Source organism: Eublepharis macularius, chromosome 8 (assembly GCF_028583425.1).
Source record: "Eublepharis macularius isolate TG4126 chromosome 8, MPM_Emac_v1.0, whole genome shotgun sequence".
Lineage (NCBI taxonomy): Eukaryota > Metazoa > Chordata > Lepidosauria > Squamata > Eublepharidae > Eublepharis > Eublepharis macularius.
In genome coordinates this window covers 68,189,399-68,208,690 of record NC_072797.1, presented here as the reverse complement: position 1 = coordinate 68,208,690, position 19,292 = coordinate 68,189,399, and the positions used below count along the sequence as shown (strand labels likewise).

The window sequence follows — 19,292 nt, the reverse complement described above, 5'->3', positions numbered from 1 at the left end:
CTGGAAGGAGGGAGACTTTGAAGGGAATGAGGTTCCCCATGTCATTTGCAAACAGCTTCTCTGACATATTATGCAAGTTTTAGAAGTGCCCTTCTGACCAGAAATTGGAAACCCTATATACCGAGGTAAACCTCTGTATTACCCTGAGCTTAGAAGGAAGGCGGGATGTAAATAGAATAAAGAATAATGCCTTCTCCACTTCCAAATAGTAGACATGCAAGAGTAATGTATGCTGATGACATCCCATATTATGTTTTACTGTCTTAAGTCCCCATATGTGGCCATTTCTGCCCTGAACTGGTGTCTGAATGAAGTGGTCAAGTCAGTGGGGGAGAGAGCTCAGAATGAATGCAGACAGGATGGAGGCGATGCGGGTCATAGAGATGGTGTTCTGGTGGGGGTTGGTTTCCTTATTTTAGAAAGAGTAAAGTTGAGCAGATAAAAAGCCTTGGGGAGCTTTTGAACCCTGTGTTGGTTTTTGAGGAACAATTTAGGTAGTGGCAAAAGTGGTTACATCTAGAAGGGGAAATGATCTCCCCTTCTAATCTCAGCCATGTTGATCCATTCTACTTCATTTTTTAGGCTGGAATATTATCATAGACATTTATCTGGGGCTGCCCTTGAGTATAACTCAAAAGCTTCAGATGGTACAGGCTGCAGCTGCCTATTAGTTTATGGGAATGAATGGAGATGACATAAGGATATTGAAACAACTGTATTGGCTATTAATTCTTCTGGGTTCAGTTCAAGTTGCCAGGTATTGCCTTAAAATCCTTCATTACCTGAAGCCCACATATGAACCCATGTGTTCACTGACCTGCCCAAAATCTCATTGGATATCTGTTTCTCACAGCTAGAGATCAAGCTTCTTTAGTTGCTGCGCCATTGATTTGAAACGGCCTTTCAGAGCACCAAGCACTCTAGGCCTTTGAAGGGCTTATAAAACTCTTAGGCAGTCTGTTGAAAAGTGTTGAAATGTTTTCAGATTTTGTGAAAGTTCTGTGATTGTGAGGAAAGTTTTGAGGTATTTTACAGGCTGGATATTATCATCATGTCACAGTTTTTAGTCTGTTTGATCATTGTATATTTTAAAGTGTGCTATTACTCACTTCAATCTGTGTCAGAAAGCTGGGACAAAAATGTTTTAAATAATGTGATGCTCTACCGCCTCCTTTCACTGAGAGACTGAGCTCTGTATGCTGAGGACAGATTACTGATGCTAACTTACACCTTGCTATGTTCTGCTGACAGAAGAGGAAGTCCCATGACCTATCTACTCTTGGTTCATACATTGGATAATAAGTCTGCTCTGTCTAAACAATTTATCACATGCACAAATGACAGTTTTGCTAATGAACCTACAACTGGGACAGCAGTGTACAAATTAGCAACATGTGCTCACAGTGACTGCTCTGAGACATCTATTTGCTACAAGCCTGGCTTAGTCTGCACAGGAAAATGGTGCCTTACTGTAAACACAATAGAAGTTGAAATGAATACTTGGAGCCTTCGACTTATTAGTACAAAAATGGCACCTGTTGACTAGAGTTGCTAGTGTCCAGGTGGTAGCTGGAGATCTGGTATTACAACTGATACCCAGACAACAGAGATCAGTTCTTGTGGAAAAAATGGCTGCTTTGGAGGATGGACTTTATGGCATTATGCTCTGCTGAGGTCCCTCCCCTCTTAAACCCCACCCTCCCCAGTATTCACTGTCAAAATGTCCAGGAGTTTCACAACCCAGAACTGGCAACCCTAATTTGAGACAGCTTCAAGAGTGATGAGTTTTTTGAAATAGGTCTATTGTTTTAAATCTGAAAAGAAATGTTTAATGTTTAAGTCACATTTGCATGACTTTAAGGCCAGGAGCTTGTAAGGGGCAGAATCTGCATATGGCAGTTTTTGTAAAATGCAACAATTAACTCTTTCCTTCCCTTCCCTCCTCTGACGTAGGACAACCTTCCCATTCCAAAGGAAGTCAATCGCAAAAAGAAAGAGACATCCGAACCTCCGTTCCTGTCACCAGCAAATGGCTATGGACACCATTTCACCCAAATCAATTACCTCTCCTCTTTTTAATCATAACTCCTCATTTGTATTAAATATGGTGTGTGGGTGTTGATGAGGTCATCATGGTGTCATATATCGGGAATTGTTTCTGTGTAAATCATAAGAAGAAAACTATGGGACTCTGAGCCTTGCTTTAGAGAATTACAGTGGAAAAATGTGTACCATAAACCGGTTTTTAACCATTCTGACTCAAGTGAAAACTCAGAATTTCACACTGTGAACCCAAGTTTACAAACATCACAGGTGGGCCTTCAGGCCTTGTTCTACCACAGCAATGTCTTCCACTATTCAAACTTCACTGACCACATGCAACTGGTAAACTGCTGCCTCTCCATTTCCATGATTCCTAACTGCTTCTTGCAGAGGCTGAGAGTCCCCCTTTATTTCATTTAGACGTAACAAGCCTAGTAGTTTATTTTCATCGATTGTCTGTATATCTATATTTTATCCATGTACTCTTTTGATGTATAGAAGTAGTATGAAACTCATGGTTTCCTTGTGGTAAGTGACTGAGATGCTGCCACGGGATTTGAGACACTGATGAATGGTGCTATTTTGGACTTTAAACATGCTCCTTGGCAAGGTAGCTCTGATGGAGTTATTTTTAATTTCCATGTTCTAAGAAGGTGTTGGTACTTTGTTCTCGTTCTTTAGACTGGACTGACTTGTTTCCTTGTGTCTTCAGTGTGGCTTTCTTATTAAGTGTTGTAGGGTGAGTAATTACTAATACAGCAAGTGAGGAACTGATTCCCACCTGGGTATGCTCACAAACTTGCAATGGTAGTGGGAGCAATCACAAAACTGTAATTTGCTACAATTTTCCTCTCTGCCATTTTGCTTACATGATTTGAAAAAAGAGCAGCAATAATTTTCTTACAGTTTTTAGGGGTTGTCTTAATGTTTTTGTCTGTTCCTGTTTAAAAATGCATTAGGAGGCATATTCTTTGGGGGGGCAGTATGTTTTTTAGTGTTCTCTTAAAATCAATAAAATTGGCTAAGTTTTTTCACAAAAACATAATTGTGTATTTAAATGTATAGAAAGAGAATCTATTAAAATCAATAAATATAGTTCCACAGTATATCCAACATGTGGATTTTACATTTTTGTTCTTGCTCCCAGGGAATTAGGAAACAAAATAAAAAACAAAATAGTACCATCTACTCATGGAATGTTGTTGTGTTAGACACAGTCTGGAAGCCCACCTTGATTTTTTTATATAACTCTGTCCTTCAGCTCTTCCTTTTACTGGGCAGGCTTTGTCCTGAACTGTTTAGCTTCTGACTGTTAAATACCAATGCATGCACTGCACTTCTTAGTTCTCTCTCCCCCACCCCCATTCTTATGCACTTTCTTTCTGGTAGATTAGTCAATTGTGCTGTATATACATATAGCAAGAAACAGTATTCAGCAGTTGTGGCATTTATGTAGAGTTGCAGTTGTGTGCTGCTGAAAATGCAGGCTTTTGTAACAGTGTGACCTTTAATAATGCACTACAAGTACCCAATGTATTTTAGCTCTTTTAGTAGGATTTGTTCAATAAATATGCAAGCTCTAAGAGTAACTACAGTGTCTCTGTGCTGTTTTTTCTTGTCCTATGTGGAACGCTTTATGAATGCATATTTTATTTGGTGATTTAAAAGAAAAATTATGTGAATCTTACAGATTTCTAAAATATCTTCTAAAAGTAATTTCACTGACTTACATGGGTGATTTATGCATTTAAACAATCTTTTGCACTCTGATGCCTTTCTTGAACATTGTCCCCTACCCACATGAAAAGAGTATCTTGTTGCCATTATTAGATAATTTCATTGACCCCACCTCTCCTCCGCAGGCTATATTTTTCACTTGGCTGAATTTTAACTACATCCACAATACCAAACAGAGATGTTTAAACAGGTGATTAGCCCAAACTTTGTTTCTCCCATACTTTACAAGTGGTTGGGACCATCAAAGCTAAGATGTACAAGCAGAACTCCTGAGGCCTGGGTGCATTGCATGTTCCTGTGCATGATAACCTGGGTCAACGGCTATCGTCAACCAGTAAAAGGTGCACTTCTGGTTTTGCAAAACACTTCACAATCTATGTACACAAATGTTTGTAGTCCTAAGTGCAGTTCTACATACTACCTGGATGCAAGGAAAGAGGAAGTGCTAGTTTCCTGGTTTTGAGCCTGATGTAAAAATAACACCCATTTCTGCCTATGAGATTTCAAGAAGCAACTTGGCCTAAGTACCTTGTGAGTAAATAACAGACTTGACCATATATTATTTTCACCCTGGTAGTGATGTGTGGAAGCATGCCTATGAACAAATAATGCATCTTCAGAAATCCACACACACCCCACCGCTGAATTTGCCACTTTGGCAAATAAGTGCATGTAAAAACAGTTACTCTTCTGCTAATGAAACATCAGTGCCATGCTGGTTTGTGTGGTGGTATAGCTCAGTATTTGTTTAGAATTGGGGCGTGTGAAATAGATGTAAAAGTGAAAAAGAACTGGGTGTCATCACCTGGCTAAAACAAATGGTCACATTGAGCAACCTATGCACCATGCAAGATGAGATGCAGCTACGAGCTTAGATACTGAGTTCCAGATACAGTGAAATCCAAGGAGAGAAGCCTTCTATAGACATTACAGGTGCTGAAATCAATGCACATAGAGAAGTGGGCACAAGCACAGCACCTGCTGGTAATTGCTGGCCTGTGTGCAGAGTGTATATACCTAGGAAGTGTTCACACATAGGTTCTCTCCCTATGATTGGTAATTTAAAAAAAAATGCCAGTCATGGGGGTGTACGTGCACACCCTTTGCACGTACATAGACTTTGTACATACATAGAGTTGTAGACTGTATGTGGGTGGAGCCAACATGGTAGTGCCCACTTCCTTTCCATGCATGTTGGTTTCAATATGCATATTGCCATCCACACATGGCTATAATCGCAACTGTGCTTCATCTACGGTCTTCCTGTGCAGTCCCACATGGGACTGCGCACGCGCAGGCCTGCCGATTCTGGAGATTTTCATAGCTTAATATCCATAGGGAGCGCTCTCGCCTCTCAGTGCGCATGCGTGGCCGCTTTCCCACCGACACAGCCCCTGAAGAGGTGGAGCGCCCCCCACATACCCTCAGTTTCTCTTTCGCCACCAATGGTTGAGGTTTTCATCTCTTCTCTTTGAGACGATGTCGGAAACAGCTTTGTTTAAGCGATGTGAGGCCTGTGATCGCAAAATGACAAGGTCAGATAGCCATTCTACTTTTTTGTATTGCCTTGGAGAGACTCACAATACCCAAGCGTGCAAGCATGGCCGTCCATTTACCTCCAAGGCCAGAGTGGAACGAGCAGGTCGTCTGCATGCCTCCCTCTGGCAGCGCGCGATGGCCATGACAGATCCTCCAGCAAAGGCACCACCACCTGCCTCGTCTGGCTCTTTCTCTCGGCCTGCCCCCGAATCGACGGGATCCATGACTCCGCGTTCCCAGCCGTCCCCGAGTCGTTCAGAGTTGAGATCTAGAAAGTTGGTGTCAGCGCAGAGTTTGTCGGAACCGGCTCCTTTGGTTCCGAGAGTCTCTCGGAGCCGACCTCCTTCAACTTCATCTGTCGCTCCGGCTTTGCCGGACCATGCTTCTCTGAGTCGGACGCCCTCGGTTCTGAAAGCAACCCCACCTTCTTCTCAGGAGGCAACTTTGTCGGATCCGAAGACTTCGGATCCGTCTTCGACTTCTAAGGTAGCGACCGAGCTGGAAAAGAAGAAGAAGAAGCAGAAACATTCAGTGAAGCATGATAAAGTCTCATTGGAGAGCCTGATCTCGGCTCCCTCATTGGTTCCGACGGAGGCGGTTGGTTCCAATCCGCCAGATAAGTGATGGAAGGAGTCCGCGGAATGCTCTTCTCCGAAGTCCCCCCCCTCGAGGGCGGCGCAGGAGGAGGATGTGATCCTGATCGATAAGCCCCCCACTCCACGATCAACATCTTATGAATCGGGCTCGATACGCTCTGCTCGGAGCCATCGGAGCAGATCAGAACGTCATGGTAGCCCTTACTCCTATTGGAGCCGTTCAAGGGAACGCCAACTTGGGGATGATGCGGCCATCCCATACTATGTGAGAGAAGGGCCGTTTCCAGACAGCTTACCAGCCTCCGGAACGTTGCGCCATCTTGTGGGGAAAACGCGAAATATCGCGTTTTCTCACGCGAGTTTTGCGCGACATCGCAAACGTTCCGGAGGCAGGTAAGCCGTCTGGAAACGGCCAAGGTTCCTATTTCTCAAATCGCCCATATAGAAGGGTCTCTCTATCCCCTTCTCGAGCTGCTTCCTATGATGAGTTTAGGTGAACGCCACACCCGTCTGATGTTGATTCTTGTCGGAACAGAACCAGGTACAGCGAATCCCCTTTCTCTGATTCGCCTGAGAGAGAAATCGGCCCTTCGGAGGAGGCATCGCCCACCGATGATTTCAGGGCATACAACGAGCTTCAGCGTATGGCAAAAGCATTGGACCTGGAAGTTACGTCCACGGAGTCCAAATTTATGGATAAGATCCTACAACACATTTACTCGGGATCTACACCCCCTGTCGCCTTTCCTTTGATTGAAGGCTTCGCCGGTCTCTGGAACAAGTTGAATACTAGACCTGCATCAGCTCCCGCCACCAACAGAAAAGTGGAGAGTCTTTATCATACTAAGGATGATGCTCATCCGTTTCTTGCGACCCATCCACCTCCATCTTCGTTGGTGACAGAGGAGATGCAAGCACGGCCCAGGCAGGGATCAATGTCTACTCCTGCCGACAAGGACAGCAGGAAAATCGATGCCATGGGGAGGAAGCTTTACACTTCGGCCACGTTTGGCATCAAGGTGGCAAATTACGCAGCTATGATGGCTGCCTACCAGCTCTTCTTATGGAAGAAGGTAGCAAGTTTCCTCCCGAGGCTTCCTGACGATCATAGAACCCTTCTCAGGGTTATACAGGAAGAAGCTACCCGTCTTTCCCGGCATCAGATTAATGCTGGCAGAAGCATGGCGGACACCTCTGCTAGGTCACTCCTCTCTGCAATTGTTCTGCGCCGGTACGCGTGGCTTCGTACGACAGCTCTTCCGACAGAGACAAGGAACAGGGTGGAAGACCTACCCTTGGTGGGAGCCACACTTTTCTCAGAGAAAACCAATGAGTACCTCTCTAAGAAGAGGATCGATCGTCTTTCTGCGCGCTCGTATGGGGTCCTCCATCAGGCTCCACAACATTCTTCTAGGCCGTATTATAGGTCCTTTCAGCGCGGAAGACAACAACTATACCAGCCCTATCAAGGGTATGCTCACCAGCCCCACAGGAGCTACCAGAGCCCACAGTCTGCTTTTTCCAGACGGAGGCAAGGCCAATGTCCCAAGCCTGGCTCCCAACACCAACAGGCTAAGGACCAAACCCAGATGCAGAAACAATTCTGACAACTACAGGGTCCTGACCCCACGTTTGGGGCCAGGCTTAGTGCATACTGGAGTGAATGGTGTTCTGTTTCTTCTGATGTTTGGGTTTCTTCTATAATTCAGTTTGGTTATAAAGTTGAGGTTTTGGAATTACCTTGTTTATGACTCCGTCTTTCCTTTGGAACCTCCGCGAATGGAGATCTTGATAGAGCTTACTGCTCTTTTATAGAAAGGGGCAATTGAGGAGATCCCTAGTGATTCTGCTGGGTTGGGGTTTTACTCCAACCTCTTTTTGGTGGAGAAGAAGGATGGGGGGCTTAGGCCTATCCTAGACCTCAGGGGCCTGAACAAGTTTATTCGGATTCGAAAATTTAAGATGGTCACTTTGCAGATGGTGTTGACCTTGTTACCCCTACACTCCTGGTTTGGGGTCCTTGATTTGAAGGACGCATATTTCTATTTTCCCTGAACATAAAATTTTTTTACGTTTTGTTTATGATCAGCGGGTGTTTCAATACAGAGTTCTGCCTTTTAGGTTGGCCACTGCCCCTAGGGTGTTTACTAAGTGCATGGCAGTGGTAGTGGCCCATTTGAGACTCCAGGGTTGCTGCATATTTCCGTATCTAGATGATTGGCTACTGGTTGGTGATTCTGCAGCAGATGTCTCCAGACAAGTGTCCGTCACTTTAACCCTGTGTCTCTGTTTGGGACTTTTCGTTAACCAAAAGAAATCAAAATTGGTCCCTGTACGTTCCATCCAATGGATAGGGGTAGTCTTGGATGGGGTGAGGAATGCGGGCTTTTTGCCCGCTGAACGTGCATCTAAAATTAAGTCTTGTTCGCAAACTTAGGAGGTGTCGCTTCCAGTCTGTCCAGTTTATCCAGACTCTTTTAGGTTGCATGGCCTCCACGACTGCAGTGATTCCACTCTCAAGACTTTTTATGAGACCACTACAGCTATGGTTTAATTCAGCGTTTTCCCCTGGCCATGATTCTCAAAATAAGAGGCTCTCAGTCCCTAGTGGGGTCGTGTCCTCCTTAGAGTGGTGGTTGGATGATTCGAACCTGTTCAAAGGGGTAGATTTTGGTCATCGACAAACTCACCTGTCACTTCTGATGCCTCTCTATTCGGCTGGGGGGCTCATTGTGACGGGTCTTATGCACATGGTGTGTGGACCAAGTCAGAATGCAAGGAGCATATTAATCTTCTTAAGGGCCGTTTTATATGCACTGATCTCCTTTTCAGATACCGTGCGGAACAAGTCCGTCCAGATCCTGATGGACAACACGACGGCGATGTTCTGTATAAACAAACAGGGTGGCACGGCGTCTGTTGCTCTATGCACCAAAGCGCTGAAACTTTGGAAGTGGGCCATAGAACATTCTGTGTGGCTTCAAGCAGTGCATATCCCGGGGGTAGAGAATTCCATGGCAGATCATCTGAGCAGACTTCACAGGGACAATCACGAATGCCCTTCCAAGACAAGTATCTGACCCCGATTTTCTCCAGGTGGGGGTTTCCGGACTTAGACCTCTTTGCAAGAGAAGAGAATTGTAAGGCTCGACCTTATTGCTCCAGAGGAGGAGTAGGCCTAGAATCTCGTGGGGACGCGTTTCAACTCAGGTGGTCAGGACCCCTCTGTTACGCCTTTCCCCCGTTCCCACTCCTAGCCAGAGTCCTCAGCAAGATCCAGAAGGACAGGGCGTCTGTTATCCTGGTGGCCCCATTCTGGCCAAGGCAACCTTGGTTCCACACCCTTTTGCAACTGCAGAGTCAATCGATCAGTCTCCCGGTGGTGCCAGATCTCCTATCCTGGAACGGGGTCCTTCACCACAACATCGGGAGACTCAGACTGATGGTTTGGCTGATCAGACAGGTCATGCCTTCTCCTCGGCAGTGACTCACGTGTTCCTAAATACTCGACGTCTGTCCACTCGACAGTCCTATGCTTTTAAGCAGGACAAATTTTCTGCTTGGTGTCGGCAGAGGGATTTGGACCCTTTTCTCTCCACCCTTTCTGATATACTGGAGTTTTTGTGGGAGGTCAAGCAGAAGGGGTTAGCTAATCTGTTAAAGTTTATTTGGCAGCTATCTCTGCCTTTCACCCACCTATAGACAGAAAGTCAGTATTTTCCCCATTATTCTGCAAAAGGGTTGAATAATCTGTTTCCCCCGGTACGGGCTCTTGTTCCTCAGTGGTCCCTACCATTGGTGTTAACTCATTTAATGTCTAGACCTTTCAAACCCCTGGCCACATGTCCCTTACGTTATTTGTCCATGAAAGTGGCTTTTCTGGTGGCTGTCACCTCGGCTAGGAGGGTGGGGGAATTAGCGCCGTTGTCCTACGAGCCCCCTTATTTGAAACTCCATCCTGAGAAGGTTATTCTTAGAACCAAAATTGATTTTTTACCCAAGGTCATGTCTAGGTTTCATCTGTCACAGGAACTGGCCTTACCTGTTTTCTTTCCTACTCAGACCTTGGAGGCAGAGACAGCCCTCCATTCTCTGGATGTCCGTAGGGCTATCCTTTTTTATTTAGATAGGATAAAGCCTTTTAGACTAGATTCCAACCTGTTTGTTTGTTTTGCGGGACATAAGAAGGGTAGGAGGGCGACATCTCAAACTATATCGAGATGGGTAGTCCAGGCTATATTGACATGTTATACTACTGCTAACCTACCTTGTCCTTTGGAGGTGCATGCCCACTCCACCAGGTCCCAGGTGTCATCAGTGGCTCTTCTCAAGGGTGTCCCTCTTCACGACATCTGCAGAGCAGCGACGTGGGCCTTGGCAAATACCTTTGTGAAGCACTACGTGCTGGATATCCTTGACAGAAAGGAGACAGCAGTGGACACAGCAGTTCTACATTCGATTTTTATGTGAGGCATCTGCAGCACCTCCACCCAGGTATTAAGCTTTGTAATCTTCCCATGTGGGACTGCACAGGAAGACCGTAGATGAAAAACAGTGTTTCGCTTACCATAACTGTTGTTCATCTAGGTCTTCCGTGCAGGCACACATGCCTTCTCTCCTTCCCCGCTAACTCTCTTGGTACTTACCTTGCTGTAGGGCGGCGAAAGAGGACTGAGGGTATGTGGGGGGCACTCCACCTCTTCAGGGGCCGTTTCGGCGGGAAAGCGGCTGCGCATGCGCACTGAGAGGTGAGAGCGCCCCCTATGGATATTGAGATATGAAAATCTCTGGAATCGGCAGGCCTGCGCATGCACAGTCCCATGTGTGCTTGCACAGAAGACCTAGATGAACAACAGTTACAGTAAGCGAAACACTGTTTTTATATATAGACTGAGAATTGGGGGAAGTTGGGAGAGGGAGACAGGTATTTGTCCTTCCAATCCTATAGATCCAACCAGGGATGCAGCACCAATTAGGAGGGCCAAGTGTCTGTTCAGCAAGCAAACTCAAAAGGGGAAAGGTGTGGCTGGACTAGATGGACCATTGGTCTGAGCTGGCACAAGTGGTCTTACATTCTTAGGATTCAAGGTATGTGTTCCAAGGCAAGGTCAGCCTGAGCAAAGAGGTGGGGTTTGATAGGCAATTCAAACTGCACAAATTTAGTCCAATGGCAGGAAACAAAACAGGCTGTCCAAAATATATAATGGATACTGAAAATGCTAGGGTTTACAGGTTATGTTAGAGGCCAAAACAGGGCACACAGGTCTAATAGTTACATACACTAAAACTGACTTTGATTGGACCTAAGTGGGCCACATTTTGAAAGTATATGATATCATCATCCCTTGCCCTGTGAGTTTCAAGATTTAGGATGCTGAGGAACTGGAGACTCTTAAACATTACTATTTTGTTACACAATATAAGGAAGTAATCAACATCAGGGCTGAGTGCATCACAACCAGAAGTAAGGTCAGAAAACGAGAAACTAAGCATTCTTTGTCCGTTGGGGCCTCGCTGTCCTTCCTCTCACCCCATATCACCACGACAACACTTCTCTGTATTCCCATCCTCTTCCTCATTGAAAGAGGCTGTATGTGTCATTGTTGGCCATCTCTCACAATTCTATAGAGTATAACAAGCCAGGCGTGCACCATTGGATCCCTTGTGAGAGCTTAGAACCAGAGAACTTGCCTTGACTGGCATTCCAGGCTCCTGCAGCTGTTAGCAGTTTGCCTGAGATGACACTCATCTCTTGCATTGCTGCTTCATCAGCACCCACTTGCTATGAAACCACTGACCTGGCCAAACATGCGCATGGAGTCCAGAAATGCCTGCTGAGCCACTAGAACTGATAGTGGGTGCTGCAGGCCATAAAATGTTTTGGTGGGTGAGGCCATATGTAGCCCTCAAGTTGTATGTTGTATGCTCCTGTGTTAAAGACACGCTGATTCATTTTGGAGTGCGGGGCTTGAGTAATGATCTGAATGCCAGGCACTATGTGAAATAGGGCTTTCTCCAGGTGACTCCTTGAGATGCCTATTCAATTCCAGTGAGCATGACTGAATTAGGCACTCTCCTGTCTTCCTTTGCTGGCTCCCTGACTTTCGTTCTTTGGTGGTCAAAGACTCAGTTATTTGCTTACATGTAAAAAGAGAAAGCTAGTCCTGGCTCCAAGATGGACATGACCAAAATGCAGTTTGCTTACACCAGGGAGAGAGATGTTTGCGAAGGATGTCTTAAAGTTTTTATTATGGTGTCTCATGTTCTACACAAAGGTTTTCTGTTGCAATTTAGTCTTTGGGTTATGAAATGACAGTCTGGCTCTAAAGATTTAAATTTCTCCAAATTCTAATGTCCTCAAACATGATCTCTGTCTCCACTTGTCTACTGAGAGAGAGAGAGAGAGAGAGAGAGAGAGAGAGAGATAACAAAAGATAACTCTATTTAAGAATTCCTCAAAGGAGAAAATTGTATGTTTTCAGCACACTAATTTATATTGCATATGTGCAGAGAAAATTGAAACCATAGGAAAAGAATTGTGTTCCTAGGAATGTGTTGTATTATCTTCTCAACAGGATCCCGAAGAAGCTGAGCAGATGGCAAATGAACATGATGTATCTTGTACCATCAAAGTTATATGCTGAAAAAGAATATTCCATTATTTGGTTTAACACATTTCTGCAGGACCCTCTTGTTGATGCATGTCCCTCACTGTCTCAAAATTCTCTTGTGTATATGTCGTCTTTACAGTCCCAAAAAACTGCCCTGTACTTTATCCCCATACACTTATTTAAGAAATTAGTTAATTTTTATCAAAGAAATTCATGCTTACACTCCAAGTGTTTCCTTGTGTGCCTGATGGGAGAGCTTTCAATATCCAGAGGCAACTGATGCCACATGAAACACACTGCTTTGCAGGATCCCTGACTTTCAGGCTGTAGCCACTCATCCTCGCTTGATGGGTATCAAGAAATGAATGGATAATGTGCGATTTCCTCATAACTGATGGAAACTGCTATGGCTCTAACCAATTGTCTATGTGTATTTTGTAATTAATGAATAGTGTCAGAAAAATATGTTGACTAAGAAAAACATTTCTTCCTTCAGAAATTTTCAATTGCTTACAGCAAACACCTTCCTAAAATAAACAATTTCTTAAATTATCCCTAACCCCCTTCAATCACCATGCCATGCGCACAGAGATAGTAGGTGAAGGTGTTTCCCCCCAGGCTCAGTTAATTGTAATGTGCTACACCTCTGTTTGATACCAACAAGGGTCACATTCCTGCTTATCCCTCTTCCCTGGAGTAATTAGCAGGACTTTAATGCAGATAAAATAGGCTTTGTCCCGTAAACTGCCAAACCGTTGACCTAAGCACGGGGTGAGTTAAGTCCCACACACAGATGTTCAAAAAATAAAAGATCTATTTTGTAAAACAACATAATGTTTATAATCTAAACATTAAAACTTAAACAGATTAAGCATTCAGTTACATTTGCCATTGAGTTCATCCAGGCAGGCTGGACAGAACAATTGTTTAATGGTTACAAACCATCATATTTCTCTTAGTATCCCTCCCAACACACACTTACTGTTTCTCCTGAGTCTACGAGATTTCTCTGCCAGTCTGAGGAGATCTAATAAAAACACACATAATCCTAGATGACTAGCCGTGTTTGTCTGTAGCAGTAGAAAAGAGTATCTGAAGAAGTGAGCTGTGACTCACGAAAGCGCATACTCTACCACAAATTTTGTTAGTCTTATAGGTGCTACTGGACTCTTGCTCTTTTCTGTTTCCATGTTTCCTCCTACTCTAATTGCTGTTTTCTGTCATTTCCCAAATCTCTCTCTCTCTCACTCACTCACTCACAATTTACACCCTGCTTTTCTCTTGCAGTTCAAGGTGGCTTATAAATTATAATTTCAAATTAAAACTACACACTACAATAAAAACCATTAATTTTGCCCCACCAAGAAAGAGTTGCAGTAACATAGTGGTTAAATGGTTGGGTTGTGCACGAACACTCTGCTGGTTCAAATCTCACTACTGCTATGAGCTCAGTAGGTGGCCTTGGGTAAGCCACTCCTCTCAGCCCCAGCTCCCCAGTCATATTGTGGGGATAATAGCACTGACTTTCTTCACCACTCTTAGTGGGGCACTCATCTGTCTAGTAGAACTATATATAAGTGCAATTGTTATTAAAATATCTGTGCATAGACCTCATTAAAGGGCATGGCTAGCTCCTGACAATAATTGGTCTGCCACTTTCAGAACTAGTTGTAGTTTCCAAGTTGTCTTCAAGGGCAGCCTCATATAGACTGTATTGCAGTAGTCCACTACAAGGTTACAAATCCTTTAAACACATATAGCCATTAGTATATTATGATAATGCTATGGGCTTGATGAAGACTGAAAGCTTCCTCCTAAACACTGCCTAAAAGGAGCATAAGATAAAAGGAGCTTAAGATGGCAACTAAGCCATAAAACTGGCATATCCTGAAGCATAAGTGGCAGATACAGTGGTGCATCTGAAGATGCTTTATCAGCCTTGTCATGTGCCATGCCACACCAGCAGCGTGCCAGCACCAAGTCAGCACAGAAGTGGGCTGTGTCAGGGGCCTGTCAGGGCAGTGTAGGGCTTAGTCAGCATCCTAAACCTAATCATGCCCCTCAATGCCAGCATAACATTACGGCTGCAGGAACCATTGGGGACCCTATTTAGGTAGAAAAGCAGCATTGTTACAAGGGTCCTCCTTCCCAGATGTCTGCTCTGACTCCATCTTGGCTAGATTTGTTATGGCAGCCATTTCAGGAGCTAACAAGGCCATACTTTGGAGAAGGTAAGGCCAAGGATCTCCCCAGGCTATGCTAACGAGTGGCCATAACTTTGAGCAGGAGACTGATTCACTGATGGGACCTTGGCATGCCTCCCTATTGCCACAAGGGCTGCCATCCACCTAGATCTATCAGTGTAATATCATCTGCAAGGACAAGTCTTCCTGCGCACAAAATCTGATTATTATCAAGCACCCAGATTGGTTTGCTTACTTGTACTGACCTTGCCTTAATGTCTCCTATCAACCTGTTACAGGCATGGGCAAAATCTCCACCCTGCCAGCCTTTTTGTCCACTCTGCCTAGAGGCAATCATTTTTTGTTATCTTTCTGAGAAAATTCCTTCCTAGCTCATTCAAATTCTGGGTGGTTAAGAGCGTAGGACTCTAATCTGGAGAACCGGGTTTGATGCCTCACTCCTCCACTTGAAGCCAGCTGAGTGACCTTGGGCTAGTCATGGCTAGTCAGCCCCACCTACCTCAGAGGGTGTTTTGTTGTGGGGATAATAGTAACATACTTTTAAACCACTCAGAGTGGGTGTTAAGTCATCCTGAAGGGCGGTATATACATTGAATGTTATTATTATTATTATTATTACATTGCTAGCAATAGCATACAGCTCAATTTCAATGATGATTGTGAGAACAAAATAAAACAAAAATAATTGTGACATCTCATAACTAGACATGGGCACAAACAGCATTACGAACGGAAAAAACCCATGAACAGCCTGTTCATCTGTTCGCGAACAAGCCGTTAGTGAGGCTCCATTCTAAACGAACAAGTGGTTGTTGCAAGCCTCATTCATTGCCTTCATCAGCAGTTCGTCAAGCCAGACAGTCTGGCGCATTTCAATCAATTCCCCTGGCAACAGAGGCAGGGACTGAACTCTGTCTGAACTCCTGGCTTTCCTTGTGGCTTTAACCCTTCAAAGTACTTCCAGCAGAGAGTCCCGTTTTTGCCACTGTGAAGAGAAAATGACAGCAAAGGGGGGGGAACCCATGGATCATGCCTTTCCTGGGGTGCAATCTCTCTGAAACTTGGGTCATGTTTGTTACCGTTCATTGTTCGTGAATGGCAACAAACAATATAGCTTGTTTGGGTTTTTTCCCCCGTTCGTGCCCATGTCTACTCATAACTACTCAAAGACAGGTGAGTATGGAGTATTAATTTTTTGACTGGATATTATTTTTTATATAATCATCTTCTGTCAGGTATTCCGAGACTGGGAACCATAGTTTTGCAAATTTGATTTATAGTCGGGGTAACTCTGATCACTTTATAAAGTCTGAGTTTTGCCATGGTAAATAGATCCCAAACCCGCATTAACCAGTTTGAAATTGTAGGGTTTTTCTTTTCTTTCCAAAACGCAGCAGCTATTGTTGATTTACCTGCTGCCAGAAGATTTTCTATTAACATTTTCCTTATATTAGGAATGTGAGGATCCTACCAGTCATTTAAAAGAATAACTTCTGGTTGTAATGGAACTTGGTAGTTAATCATGGTATGAATCTGCTCAACTGCTCAGACCAAAATTTCTTAATGTGAACACATTCCCACCATGAAAAAAGTAGCTCTTTTCCTGCAATTTTCCCAACAATTTGGAGAAATGTTAGGATTTATATGGTGCAGCTTGGAAGGGGTTAAATACCAATGAGTCATGATTTTCATTGATTGCATGTGTGATTGCATATTGAATATGTATGATTGCCAAATTTCCTTCCATTTTTCTTCTGTGTAATTTATTTTACAATCCTTGCACCAGGCTTTCTGATAAGACATAATGTCTAGAGTTGAGGATGCAGAAATAATTTTATATAATTTTGATATAATACCTTTATTATGATCTATACCATTTTTATCAATTATTCAAAATCCATTAAGGTTTTATTCAAAACAGTTTGAATGGTTGCACTTTCAATAAGGTGCTTCAGTTTTTTTGGTAACATCAGTAAGTCTCACTAAATTAGCCTGTTTCCGAATACTAAATGATTCTCTGTTTTCTGCAGGTTTAAAACAATTTTGACCTGTAAAATAAGAAAGAGGTGAAACTGGTGCTGATAATTTTGGTCTTTTGTTGTCCCAAATTTGCAGTATTGAATTAAGGAATGGATTATTAGAGCTCTGTTAGAGCTCTGGAGGTCGAAGAGTTCCAAATTGTTTCTTGGCTGCTTTTAGGGTAGGTGTAGTATTGTACTATTTCCTTCCAGTCTGTTTGTATAGCTGGGTCAAGTAGTATTAGCAAATTTTGTAAATGGGAAACTTCATAGTATGTCTTGAGATCTGGCAAGCCAGAACCTCCTAAAGTTGAGGGTCTAATCAGGATTTTATGAGCTATTCTGGGTTTCTTATTATTCCAGATAAAAATTGATAGTTTCTTTTGCCAATTTTAAGTAGTTTTGAAGGGACTGTGATCGGTAGAGCTCTGAAGTAGAATAAAAATTTTGGAAACATTATTGACTTAACTAAATTTATCCTTTCTAATAATGACAAATTCTTATCATTCCATTGCTTAAATATTTGGAATAGTGATTGAGCTAGTTCTAAATGATTATATTTTAAAATCTCATTCAACGCTAAAGGAATTTTAACACCAAGGTAGTCTTCACTCATTTGTAAGAGAATTGATTTTTGATTTTATTTATGGTGACTGAGGAAAGATTGATGGGGTAGAGTTCACTTAGCCTTAGGGCTGCAGCCTGTGTGTCAGAAAACATAACAGGAGTCTCAGCTCTGTACACTAAGGCACAAGGACAGTGCACCCCTCACAATAATTGTAAGTGCAGGAGGGGGATCCCTGCCTCAGGTTGTGACAGCCCACCCCCTGCTCTCTGTACCTACTCTGTGCATTGCTTCAGGAACATGTTTTGTTTGTGTGTGCCGTTGGGTGTGTCATTAGGAAACTGCCTGTGAGGTGTGGGTTCCAGCCTGACCTTCTATTTTGCTGTTGATTATCCTGTTGCTGGGCAAAAGATGGTTGTTTTCTTCTTGCTGGGGCACTCATTAAAATAATTTGAATCCTTGGCTCCTGTTTGCCACATGGGGGTTCATTCTTAATGCACTTATTAGGCAGCTGACTAGGGAAGTTTCTGTGAATGTACTATGTAGCTGTCCTGGGATCTACTTTTGCCTTGTCTGGTCCTCCTGAAGCTCCGTGGATGCAAACCCTTGTGAATACCCTAGAATGCCATAGGCATGCTATCAATGATACCTTTGTTTGGTGGGCTACAGAAGCACGTGGAATATATTGCAGCTGTGTCCATGCTTCCTTCCCTGTATGTGTATCTGACAAAAGGGAACATGGCATGAGGACTCAGGCTCACATGTGCAGAGCTTCTTGATGTGCCCATCCCAGGGCTCCTCCTCCCGTTCACAGCACAGTCCTGTTATACAGAAAGAGTCTGTGTTCCATCCCTGGTTGTGATTTGCATGTAGGTGGCTACAAGTTACCATTAGGGGGCATGGCCAAATCGGCATGTGCTGATTGGCTGCTTCATTTCCACCAGGGCTTTTTTTGAGGGGGAACACTCCGGAACAGTGCTCCAGCAACTCTAGAATCTGCCCACGTGATTCCTTCAGCCATGCGGGCTCTGCAGAGGAGGCTAAGCTGCTTTGAGTTCATTCTACTTTCTTGAGTGAGTGAGTGAGTGAGAGTGCAAGCAGATGCTGCTCGGGCCTGATGCGGGCTCTGCTGAGGAGGCTTAGCTGCTTTGAGGTCATTCTGCTTTTTTCATTCTTCAGTGAGTGTGTTTGTGTGTGAGAGAGAGAGCTGGGGTCCTGTCCGGCTATGGATGACATTCACCTAATCCATTCACCAATGCTGGTGATATTAAATCCCATGAACACCCAGAGTCTATTAAAGCTTGCACCCGCACATGAGTTCCCCTCTTTGGATTCAATAAAGTCACAGGCATGAACAGTATGGCCCCTCTTTCCCTCACTTTTGGTGGTTCCGATTTCTGTTGGACCTGCCACCAGGGCCCTTTTATGGCAGGTCTGTCTCGTTTCCTGACGGCGCCGTAGACTCCTCCTCAGCCTCTTTTTGTAGAGGTTCCCCAGGATTTTGTAGAGGTTCCCCAGGATCCTCATCGGCATCCAAGCCAGTTTCTAGGTTCCCACATTTCATACTCCGGGTCTGACCTGGTGGTTTAGAGGTCCCTGTGGGTTTGGGTAGGAACTTGCTCTTTCTCTCCTGTGCCAATTTGCCGGGGCATTGCACTGCAAAATGTCCCATGCCCCCACAATTTAGAAATAGTCCTTGTCTCCATTGTGCCTCTCTTTCAATCACTGAGATAGGGGCATTTGAGTAGGGGCTGCAACTCCTGTTTGCCATGGTGGGTCTCCTTGACCCTGCTTGTTGTTGCATTCATTTGTAAATCCACCGCACTCTGCAGCATTTCCAGGGGGTAATCCAGCGTCCCCCGTTATTTGTAAATCCACCGGGACTTGGGTATGTTGAGCATCTGCTGCGCTTCTCATCCAACCCCAGGTAAGAATCAAAATTGGCATGGATGGCTGGGCAGAGACATATATGACAGGTC

General features: G+C 44.1%; 1 protein-coding gene across 1 annotated transcript; it reads left to right on the top strand.

The window, feature by feature from the left end:
• Window positions 1–5,454: 5,454 nt before the first annotated feature.
• On the top strand, window positions 5,455–5,943 carry LOC129335119 (uncharacterized). The gene has a single exon (XM_054987576.1). The coding sequence runs from the start codon at window positions 5,455–5,457 to the stop codon at window positions 5,941–5,943; it is 489 nt and encodes a 162-aa protein (XP_054843551.1).
• The last annotated feature ends 13,349 nt before the right edge of the window (window positions 5,944–19,292 follow it).

Excerpts from the sequence above, each read along its gene's own strand:
- LOC129335119 (XM_054987576.1), top strand. The coding sequence starts at position 5,455 with ATGGCCATGACAGATCCTCCAGCAAAGGCACCACCACCTGCCTCGTCT.